The sequence below is a fragment of the Thermobia domestica genome, chromosome 1 (assembly GCF_964235325.1).
Source record: "Thermobia domestica chromosome 1, izTheDome1.hap1.1, whole genome shotgun sequence".
Lineage (NCBI taxonomy): Eukaryota > Metazoa > Arthropoda > Insecta > Zygentoma > Lepismatidae > Thermobia > Thermobia domestica.
The window spans coordinates 330,438,459-330,450,581 of record NC_137454.1 but is presented as its reverse complement, the minus strand read 5'-3'; the positions used below and the strand labels follow the sequence as shown (position 1 = coordinate 330,450,581).

Sequence of the window (12,123 nt, the reverse complement as noted above, 5' to 3'; positions counted from 1 at the left end):
CTGCGTGTCTTACGTAACTACGCTACAAGATGTCATTACTGTTGCGACCACTTACTTCAACACCCGTTTTGTAAATTTAGGAAGTCACTCTTCTAATCCCCAATCAATCCGACGCACGCATACACACACATATCTATCTATCTATCTATCTATCTATCTATCTATCTATCTATCTATCTATCTATCTATCTATCTATCTATCTATCTATCTATCTATCTATTTATACCGGGGGCGCGGTGGCTCAGTGGTAGAGCGTTCACCTCTGGTGCTTGGGGTCCCTGGTTCGATCCCACCTCGCGCCGTGTGAACTTTGTGGTGGACAAACACTGTGCTCCCGTTTCCTCCCACTTTCTTCATTCCACCATTTCACTCATCTCTCATTATCACCGTCTCCTTTAGCCTACCCGGCATAAGCGTGGGACGTTAAACTTAAAGATTTCATTTCATATATATACACCGGGATAATCAAAAGGGCAGGGACATAGGCTAACTCTGTTAAGATACGATAAAATAGAAAGAGAGGGGACATGTTGGAATTAGGAGGTTTTTGATTAAAATGGAAATATTTTTTCCAATCGCACGAGCCATTTTGGCTCCACACTGGTAAGGCGTTCTACTTTAAATGAAAAAATAAAATTTCAGGCTCAGCAAAGATACACGCACCACAGGTAAGTGCTCTACCACTGAGTCACCGCGAACTCTTACACTTATACAGGGTGTTTCAAAACAATTCCGACAACGTTTTGGAAGTGATTCCTGACACCAACGTAATACAAAAGGTGTAGACCAACCTAGGTACACAAATGCTTCCTTTCAGAGTTATAGGCTGTCGAAAACTTGAAAAAATGTACTTTGAAGGTCCAAAGCTGTGAAACTATGGAAGTCTGGTCAAGACTCTACTTAGGAACTAATATGTGCGCTATCCAAAAATACATGTTTTAGAATCCTGAGATACTCACGAAGCGTTTTTTATAGAGGGAGTTTGGCTACGAGCATATAATTTGAAGTACTATCCAACTATATCTATGACAATTGTTGCGGAAGTACCGTAGGATTCTGAAGCATGGATATTTGGATAAGATACATGCTAGTTCCTAAGTGAAGTCTTGACCCGACTAAGGTAGGTCCCATAGTTTTGGAGCTATTGACCTTTAAAGTTCATATATATATATAGGCTCTATAAAGGTTGTATATCCATTTCTTGTAAAAATTTATATATCGTGTCTTTTAATAAAATTATGCAAAAAGGATTTTTTTAAAAACGTTTTTAATTTCTTAGTCTTGATTATATACTCTTGTAAATAAGTGTTTTCAAGTCTTTAAAAGAATAATTATTCATAATTCTTTCTTTATAAAAACAAAGAGAAAATAACGCAATTTATGCCTTCAAATGATGTAGTATTACCAGCGAGGCGTGGAAGTAAGCAACTATTGTTTCCCCACACTCTATAAGAAGTTTTGACTTTACGTAACAAAGAAGCTCCACGGACTGACGAACAGTTATTGCCTAACTAGTGTTTGAAGGCACAATGCTGGAGTTATTAGTCTACAAATACCTTAGAAGGACGAATGAGGCAATTGCTTTCAGCACACACCATAATTCTCTCGCCTTTAACAGTATAATTATTAAATGAGAAAAAGCGGAAAGGCTATTACTCACCGCAAAAAAAGTAGCAGAATTTTCTTCTACATGCAACAGGTAGCGCTTTCGGAAGGTGCAACTTCTTTCATCAGCCTGTGGTAGACTTCAAAAAAGTATAAAAATATGTTGATAAAAGGAAAAAAGGATAAAAAAAGGAACTTAAAGACAAATGGTGCTCTTAACTTTCTTGACACAACCATTAAAAGACATAATAAATTTGTTACTTCGGTATACCGCAAACCTTCTGCTGGTACAAAATATATCAACTTAAAATCAACACATTCATGGCTTCAAAAACTAATGTTTGGAGATACTTTATTAGGAGAGCTCTTTTACTTTCAGACCTCTGTGAGGATCTCAACAAGGAAATACAATATTTATTACAAATTGGACAGGAAAATGGTTTCCAAAAATTTTTATTGATAAAATGGTACAAACAGATACAACAAGAGATCGTCGGCACCCACCATCAACCAACAACAGATGCCGTAACTGACAGATGGATTGGTGTCTCTTTGGTTTCACATTTAGTTATAGTTCTTATAGTATAGTATAGTATACTATTAAGTTATAGTTGATCAGCTCCAACCTTAAACTTCTTCCATCAGAACGGTATGCGTGATTCAGGAATGTGTGTTCGTTAAACAATGCTAAACCTGAGGGTTGTGGAAACTATAAGGATTGCTAAGGGAAATCAAACCAACTAATTTGGAAGCATTTTTGCTGGGTTTAAAGCGGAAGAAAAATCACTTTAAAAATAATTCGTTAATCTATTTTTAGATCACCAAGTTATTACAATAAACATATCAACTAATAACTACTAACCATTTTTTATCTTTCGAAATCACCTGAATCGTATCCTGTTATCGTTGATTTATTCTTCTGTATATACAAACATATTACATCTACAGCCATCCATTTCGTGTATATCATGTCAATAATAATGTTTACAATGTTTTTCATGACAACCGATTAATTACTTGTTTTATCTTTTAACTATATATATGTTTGGTTATTGCGCCTCTGATCATGTATTGACAAAATAGGTACAAATTGACAATATCATTAACAATATACCGTACCGTTCTATAAAATGTTGCCCAGAACGGGAATTCCATAACAGTATTACAGTGAAGGAAAGAATCCTGGATATTTTCAAACATTCACCTTTTGAATAGCCCTCGTATTCAAAACCTCGTATTATTAGCCCTCGTATTATTATTATTACATCAGCTCTCGTATTAATTATTATTACATCAATATAAATAGTCTTTTCTTCTCTTCCTCATCCATATATATATATACTAATTCATTCATAACAACATTTTATTTTATTACAAATCGTGTATCAGAAAAGCGTCGATTCAAAAAAAAAAAAAAAAAAAAAAAAAAGAATATTGTTTACGGGCCTATTCAAAAATTATAGTTAACTAGTGGGTTACATTGAGTTACCAATTAACGGTTCCCTTTGGCATTGAGCGAATGACATCTGTATACAAACAACATTAATTATAATTAAGATCGTTTTCTTATCAAATGTCAACGAGATCAGAAGGCATTAATTTCACTTAGAAACTTTAACTTAAGACTGATGTCACAAATTTCAATTTTACATAATCGGCTCTCCCTTGAACACATAAGGTAAAAATGAAGATGAACACAACACTATAAGTTATCACAAAGACAGAATGAACCAACAACATAAAATATTTCAAACAACAAGTATATCATAATCATATCACAATATATTGCACACTTATAAAATTCAAATGAAATACTCATATCATAACTCGTAACATCCAAGAGAATAGATTAAGGATTGTTATCCAAGTTTAGTTTAGTTAACACGTCAGGGTTAACCAAATTAGCTTCAGCTATTTGTTTCATGTGATTTCCGAAGTTTGCCATACCTTCAGCTCATCAATATTGCGAAATCTTATAGATTTGCCTATTTTAGCAAGCTTCAGAAATACCATGTCACGAACTTTGATCTGATATTTATTTTCCTGTTTTGCTCTACTTTTTCATTACGTCGCTGAAACTTCTGATGAAGCCCAGCTCTAGGTGGATCTACAATAATAAGTATCTTCTTTCCAGCTACTTTCTCCACTACGGTGGGCAAAATATCTTCAACCCGTCCAACAAAATACTCGCTGTTTGTGATGACATTCTTTACAGCATTGGCTCTTGCATCTTCAACTGCATGGTTCGACATTTCTACGCCAAGAATTTGAGTACATTTCTTAGCAAGAGTAAATCCAATTCCTCCAGTGGCACAACACACATCTATCAAGAAAGTTTCTTGGTCAACTTCGACCATTTCCGCGATGGAAGTATAAAGCTGCTCGGCTCCCGAAGTATTCACTTGAAAATAAGAATCTGGAGATATTCGGAAACTCATGTCACAGATAGTTTCTTTCACATATTCTTTTCCGAACAACAGCTGCATTGGTGGAGGTTTCTCACCTTCTTCCTTTTCAGTAAAGGTCTGGAAGTAGAGCGATGTTACATTCAAGCAGTTTCCTTCTCTGTTTTGGAAATAACCTTTCATATCATCCTTAATCTTCTCTATAGGTAAATGCCTCAGAAAGTCTGCAAGTCCTTCATTCTTCTCCTTTCTTTCTTCTGCCCAACCTGCTAAATCCAGATTCCTTCTCAGCAGCAAATCCGTCAGTCGCGTGAGTGATTTTATTTCTTCAGTCTTCTTCTTCAATTGTTCTCCATAAGTAACATCCCACAAAAGTATTGTAGCCTGTTTTATTCTATCTTCTACAGGTAACTCAACTTTCACCTTTTTAGAATCCTTATCATCAGACTATTCCAATTTTCGCTTATGTTGATCAATTTCGGCAACTTCGGCTGAAAGAACACGCTTCTTCCAACTGTATCCATTCAAGATCTTTACTGCCTTCTGTTGGTCTTCTTCAGTTTTGAAGATCAAATAAATCCAGGGACTCGCTCTTTTCGGTGACCTAATAGTATGGCTTCCCAACTTCAAATCGTCTGTCAACAATTTCTTCAATTTCCCTAACCTGTATAATCTCGGCAGACCTTTCACTTCAATTTTGAATACGCCTGTAGTAGTAGTGGTGGTGATCTCTTTGGCCGGAGATGATGGTTCTTCGTTAATTGTAGCATCCTCCGCATCATCATTCACCACAGGTTCAGTTGTTTCGTTTTCATCCTGTTCTTCAATATTTTCATTTCGTCCATCGTCCTTCTTCTGACCTTCTTCCGGTTCTACTTTCATATTCACATCAGTACCATTCACCTTTTCAATCAATACATGCAAATTCTCTTTCAAATTATGTTGTAGCCGATCGAAATTTTCATGGATACTCTGGACTCTATCTGCAAGAGATTTGTGTTGAGTCAATAATTGTTCGAACTTTTCATCACTCGATTTTTATATTTGTTCTATCGATTTTTGCATCTGTTCCATCTTTTCATCATTCGATTTTTGTATTTGTTCCAGTTTAACAGTTAGCAATTGACTGATCGTGCTAACAAGATCAACCTGACCACATTCGGGTGTACTTTCCACGAAAGTACTTGGTACATCCATTACGTCAGGATTCTGCATATAACTAGTTCTTTGTATTTTCCTTCCACTTCTTAAAACAGTAAAACTCAAAAAAAAAAAGGGATATATGTTTGTAAATATACCTGGTCCTTACTTGTATTCAGAACTTTGAGGTCGAGTCCCGGGTTTTACGGCACCAGATAAAGCGAAAGAAAAATCACTTTAAAAATAATTCGTTAATCTATCTTTAGATCAAGTTATTACAATAAACATATCAACTAATAACTACTAACCATTTTTTTTTATCTTTCTAAATCACCTGAATCGTATCCTGTCATCGTTGATTTATTCTTCTGTATATACAAACATATTACATCTACAGCCATCCATTTCGTGTATATCATGTCAATAATAATGTTTACCATGTTTTTCATGACAACCGATTAATTACTTGTTTTCTCTTTTAATTCTATATATGTTTGGTTATTGCGCCTCTGATCATGTATTGACAAAATAGGTACAGATTGACAATATCATGAACAATATACCGTAACGTTGTAGATTGGACATTCAAGAGTCGCATTTTGCCTAACGCCTTTTTTAAAATTAAAAACTTGGGAGTTGCCCCTGGTAGCGTAATCGCTAACGCTCTCGTCTATGGTGCGAGGGGTCCTGCGTTTGATTCTCCCTGGGGACTAGGCCGAAAAATTGCAAAAACTTTCTGATGCTAGTTATACTTAGTGATGCTTTCCTGGTTTTCCTCATTCACACCAAGCAAATGCCGGGATGGTACCTAAAATATAGGTCCCAGGCCGTTTCCTTTCCTCTGAAATCCTTTTTTTCCTTCACTTACTTCGGGTAGTGTGTTCGCCGAAGGACGTCATCCCTCCATGTGACGGGCTAACATGGCCACAGATGCCAAAAGCAAATAAAATCTAATTCCTAATCCTAATCCTGAAAACTGATAAAGCAAATTGACACTATATACTCTCTTCAATTATTATTTTACAAAATTCCAATACAAAATCTGCCAAAAAATCCAAGTTCAATATGTTCAAAAAATCCAAGTTCAAACTGAGAAAGAAATTTCATAAATAAAAGCAAATGAGGAACAAAGCGAATGAAATTGAAGTTCTTGTTTTACTACTCACCGTTTTATGATCTTTATGGCAAAAAAAAGACGGATGATTACAAGGCCTAATCACTGCGAAATTAAAATACCTCTAATTTTGTAGCAATTATGTGATATCTTCAAAGATAAAAGATAATCGAAATATAGAACAAGAAAGCGCTAGACAGTATTATTTTGCGTGAAGTACGGTTTTCACGAATCACCTGTAGTAGCTTTCTGTTTGCAGTCATTTATAAACGCGAAAATAAGTGCCGATTTTCTAAACGGCTGGAAATCGAAAACATATAAGTGAGTTGTGAGAACGGTATCTCATGTAAAATAATATTGACAAGCGAGCTCTTGTTCCACTTTTCGATTACCTTTTACCTATTTGAAGATATCACATAATGACTGTAAAATTAGCGGTATTTTAATTTCGCCGTGATGGTACCTCTCAATGAACATGAAATAAGTATTGGAATGAGAATGTGGAAGGACATAGGAGGCGTGATGGAATGGAATGGGTCATCAGGTTCTCTGGGTCGTGACTATTGTCCGGATATTTGCTACTCAGACCCTGTCTGACTCGAGATCCAGAAAGACTCTGTGACACAGAGGCATCCAAAATATCAGCTTTGGAGCATTATTGCAGATTTTTATACTCGATTATTGATGCCCATGCTCGAACTTAATCAGAGTACCATATCATGATTATTTCAAGTATAATTTCGTGTTTGTTCATCTTTCCACACTGAAGAATATTACAGTAGTTTCTGAACACAGACTACACAAAAAGATTTTAGTAGAATCAGTTGCTTCTTTTATTATCTAAGCAAGTTTTACAGGTTGAATCGGTTAAAGTTTGATGTTCCCTCATAAGAAAAATCATAGTCTACCTTTTCTGTGATTCTCACGCGTTTATACTCTGATAAACCTTGTAGTTATCATTTAGTGCAATTCCTTGACACACACAGGTGCACAAAACAAGAGAGAAATATAATTATATATTTAGTGAGAAGGCAGAAAGAGAGAGGAGAAAATGGTGTTTCTTAGAATTGCATAAAAGTCTCACATATACTGCCCGTCAGGGGTTAAAGTGTGTCTGAAAAGGTAGCGGGACGCATGACGTCACGCCGTCTCCCGTGCCTATCTTTGCCCCTTGTAATACGCTGGTGAAGAAAACATCGTTTCCGCTTCCTGTTTAGCTATCCGGTTCCTAACAAACTAACTTCAAGCGGGTTATATAAAGAAGTTTACGTGGTACTCGCCTCTGAAAATTGTTTGTTTCGCTTTCGGATATAACCATAATAGTTTAAGAGAAGCATGCAGAGTTCTTTTTTTTTTTTTTTTCAAGAATGAAATTAGAAGTATTGTACCATATAAAATATTAATGAGAAACAATAACAAAGCCACACTGTAAAACAAGCGATATAATGATTAATTGATTAATTTATATATCAATCTTTTGAAGGATATTTTCTCTCCTTGCATATTCTGTCAGAAAGAAATTAAAATACACTTATTTTTACCAAAAAGCTCCCTTGCTCTACGCTAATTTCTCAAACTGTTTAATATACAGTATATTAATACTCAATACAGTATATTAATACTCAGTATATTAGAACTCAAAACACTGTAATATCGTTTCTTAGTAAATTGATAATTATAACTGAATTACACGTTTAAAGAATCTTCGAACACTGCCTGCTCCAGCATGGAGTGTGATACTCGCCTGCCACCGCTCTTTCGGAGCCTCACCAGCTCAGGTTCGATAACAATTTTACCCTCGTAGTAGGCCTAACATATATGTGTAAAAATTTGAAACTCTTGACACAATTGAGATTTGCAAGCAATGGATTATTTTAAAATTAGTAAATCGGTGCTACACATTACTGTAAGAACAAACCTAACTTAACCGTACCTTACCGCATATGAATCTAGGTAAGAATATAGTACAGGCATTATAGTAAAGTTTAAATCGGACTTGTTAATTTGTCTCATTTCGTTTCACATAAATTATAATTGTTCCTACGCTAAGTGCACGTCAAGAATACTTGATCATTTTTTTTTGGAAAATTTACATCTAAAATTTACGTCTAATCTACGAAAATAGTTCTGTGCAAGAAAATAATTTATGTAGAGGGAGATCATGAAGCAATGTTAAAAAATTGCCATGGTTACTAAGAACCTGAAATGCAAATCCACTTGTAGTGATTACTAGTTGTACATGTCTTTCTTTCCACGTATGCCCAACTTCACTGATCCACCTGCTCACAGATGCATCCTTACATGCGTTCGAGCTTCAAGGTGCCCTGAATCATCTTAGACGTAGTGTTACGTGAAGTGACTAGAGATGTGGGTCGGGTAAATACCCAGTGGGTAGGTAAATAAAAAATGGGTATTTACCCGGGTATTTACCCCTTTTGTATTTACCTACCCAAAAAATGGGTATTTTCCGGAAGTTCAATTATTTTAAAGTTTTAAGAATTGTTAACCATACCGGTGACCTTTTCTAATATTTTGGGGTCTGTCGAGCGTGTTTTCTCATTCATTCACTATAAATATGCAAAATCATAACCAATTGACCCCGTTCATGTGCAGTGCAGTGCGGATGTTCAGGCAATTTTGACCATGGCTCACCCGCGATACAATTTTGGATATTATATGTTATTCTAGGTTACAACGACATCTAAAACCTAATTTTTTAAATATATTTTTCTCGAAGAACTTCATAGGTAAAAAGATCAAAATATTGAATCCAGTGTTTGGAAAGGGGGAAATGGTGGGGATGAGCTGTTACAATTTTTAGACGAAGCCCTCGTGTACATCTGTAGAGGCATCTAAGTTTGAACAACATCGATCAAGCCAATCTTGAGAAATAATTAACTTTTCCGACTTTACGTCATTGCTCACGAACAAATCAGAGTCAGAGTTGAAACATGAGAAATTAATGTCTCCTGGGGGTACCTACATTACCACCCTCTTGTCTCAAGATTGATCTCGGGCTAGTGTACTATACTTATCCACTTATGCCCTTTCTTCACCAAGGTGTGAACGGCTTTTAAACTTGGATTAGTTTCGTCAAACTTAAACAATTAAGAAATCGTAGTATGACTTCAAGCCTTAGGTTGTCCAAACAGAAATCGTAAATAAACCATCTTTGTGAATCCTTGGGAGACAGCCCCAGTTTTAAATGTAAAGTCTGCGGTACGCCGCCGATTCTCAAGAACCCTATCAAGTTATTGTGTATTTTCATTTGAGAACACATGTTTTGAGACTCCTTCAATCCAACAATTTTTCCCGAAATGTACAATTTTGAAATTTTAAAATTCTCAGAAATATTTCACAGACAATTCAGACAACCGTCATACGAATAAAAGATAAACGAAAGCTGGATCATGTATTTAAAGCGTTACATATCAGAGGCTACAACTAATTGAATAAAGATGACCAAAATTATCAAAATCTTTCCGAGTCGAACATTATAGAGGTTCAAGTTAATCATGAAAAGATGGTATCTTATGTCTACTAGTTTCAAACTTAAAAGAACATTTTGGAGTAATTTTAATGAAAAGAGAAAGTGAGTTGATATAGTAGGTATAGTCACATTTATTATACGAAAAAAATACATCAATTTCCATAAAATACACAGGCTTTTCTTCACTTTTTATGGCTTCTTAGGTTCAACGTTATTATTTCGGATTTTTGATAGAATCTTAATATTGATGTTTCTTAAAACAAATGCCGACGTATGGAATCTTAATGAAGTCTTACAGGAAGATTGCCAAAGCGATCTTCGTTAGTGGGTGTTCCCTGTCACTTGTTGATCACCCTTTGTGGATTGCATTTTTTAAAAAGAAAATTCGTCCGTCGTATTCTCTCCCACCAAAGTATCGCCTGGCTACGAGTTACTGGGATAATCAACACTGCCAAATGCACGAGGGAGTTAAAATGAAGTTAGAAGAATCAAGAAACCTATATTTACAGTGTGACGATTGGAGTAACTTAAGAAATGAATCTATCAGTTATTTCGTCATTTTAAAGCCTGAAACTGGTTTTGTTGATTTCGCGTTGTCGAAAGAAAATAAACACGATGAACATTATTTGTCTGAAGAGATTATAAATGTTCTGTAAAAACATAACCCTGAAAAATTTTTAATGATCATAGAAGACAACTCGTCCAACATGAGAGCAGTTTTTAAATTAGTAAAACAGAAGTACCCTAGTATAGTATCTTTGGGTTGTCTTGTTCATCTTCCCCATTTGCTTTGTTCTGACACCATCGGATGTCCATCGGTAAAGACATTACTGGGAAGTGTAATTGATGTTGTTAAAACAATCAAACATAGCCATCACCTGCAAGCACTATTTACACAAAATCAAGGGAGAAAAGGGTTAAAATTTCGTTAAAGTTGCCTGAAAAAACAAGATGGAGAAACCACTTACAATGCCTCCAAAGTGTGCTTGTCAATAAAACCGAGCTTTTGACGCTCGCGTGAGTGAGGAATCGTCATTACTTTCAGAAATCAAGAAAATACTTCTTGATGATGTATTCTGGATTTGTATTGAAAACCTTGTAGCCATTTTGAAACATATAGTGGATTTGATTAATTTCTTCGAGTAAAATGAGTATCAGATAGACACTTTGCACTCAAAATTCCTGAACCTTCATCTAACTCTGACAGAACAGTTACCATCATCAATTCTTTTGAAAACACAAGAGTAATCAATGATGGAAAAAAATTAAACAAAAAAGCGAACCCGGCTTGAGTCCAATTCATTTGGCTGCAGATCTCTTCAATCCCACTTTTCACGGCTGCAAATTGACCGCTGAAGAATTGCTGGATGGAGTAAACTTCGTTTGTGAAGTTGGAAAACAAATGGAATTGAATTCTGTTTTACTAAGATCACATTTGACTGGCTATAGGGACAGGGAAGGAAATTGGGAAGGATGATTTTGTGGGACGGAGTGGAAAAAATGAGCTCACTACTTTGGTGGAGAGGGTTTCGAGACATCACTGAATTAGCTGATGTCATTCGAATCCTTTGTGCTCCAGTTACATCTGCTGGCACAGAAAGAACTCTCTCTACATTTAGTAAAACAATAAATTGTTTATCATTGCAGAGGACAGGAAAACTAACATATCCTTCTTATAACTGGAAGCTTTTAAATAAGAGATTGCCTGAAGTTTCACGGAGGCAACACTCAGGTCCAGGGTCATCAAGGAACAAGTAACCAGCTGTTACCATGGAAGAGAACAAAACACCAGAGACATTGGAAGAGGATACAGAGAAATGGGTGACAGAAGGAAATGAAGAAGCGAGTAATAGTGATGTTGATACTGAAGAATTACTCTGATCTTACGATTGATTCTAAGTATGACGGTAAAATTTGTGGTCGTTTTATAGTACTCCAAATATGGTACAGGTCAATTGCTGTTCTATATTGAATAATTTAAAATATAAATATTACTGAGTTACTATACAGCTTAATGTTGTTTATAACATTAATATTTTAAATATGTTATTCCAACAAATTCTTTCACAAACCATTATTCTTAGTTTTAAACTCCATTTAGTGAACATTTCTAAAATTCAGGAATTAGTTACTTAAGTCGTTTACGAGATGTTATTCCTTATTTTATGGATAATTTTCTTTCAACGGCATATTTAGTGAATAATTTAATCGACCAATTTATTAAATTTAATTACCTTGATTATTCTGCAACTTTCGTAATGTGTATTTTTTTTAAGTTTCTAAGTATTTTCAAGGTTATTAGTTACTAAAGTCGAGTTTCCTTACTATGATATAACTATATCAACAACTTCGTTGTTACAGTGTAGTT

General features: G+C 35.2%; 1 protein-coding gene across 1 annotated transcript; it reads right to left on the bottom strand.

Moving 5' to 3' along the window:
• Positions 1 to 3,606: 3,606 nt before the first annotated feature.
• On the bottom strand, positions 3,607 to 4,893 carry LOC145681053 (uncharacterized). The gene is made up of 2 exons (XM_081752397.1): positions 4,549 to 4,893; positions 3,607 to 4,458 (listed from the first exon to the last, which is right to left on the bottom strand). The coding sequence occupies exons 1-2, from the start codon at positions 4,891 to 4,893 to the stop codon at positions 3,607 to 3,609; spliced, it is 1,197 nt and encodes a 398-aa protein (XP_081608523.1).
• Between the last annotated feature and the right edge of the window lie 7,230 nt (positions 4,894 to 12,123).

Excerpts from the sequence above, each read along its gene's own strand:
- LOC145681053 (XM_081752397.1), bottom strand. The coding sequence starts at position 4,893 with ATGAAAGTAGAACCGGAAGAAGGTCAGAAGAAGGACGATGGACGAAAT. Across the intron at positions 4,459-4,548 it reads AAGAAGACCAACAGAAGGCA|TCTGATGATAAGGATTCTAA; the intron begins GTAAAGATCTTG and ends AAATTGGAATAG.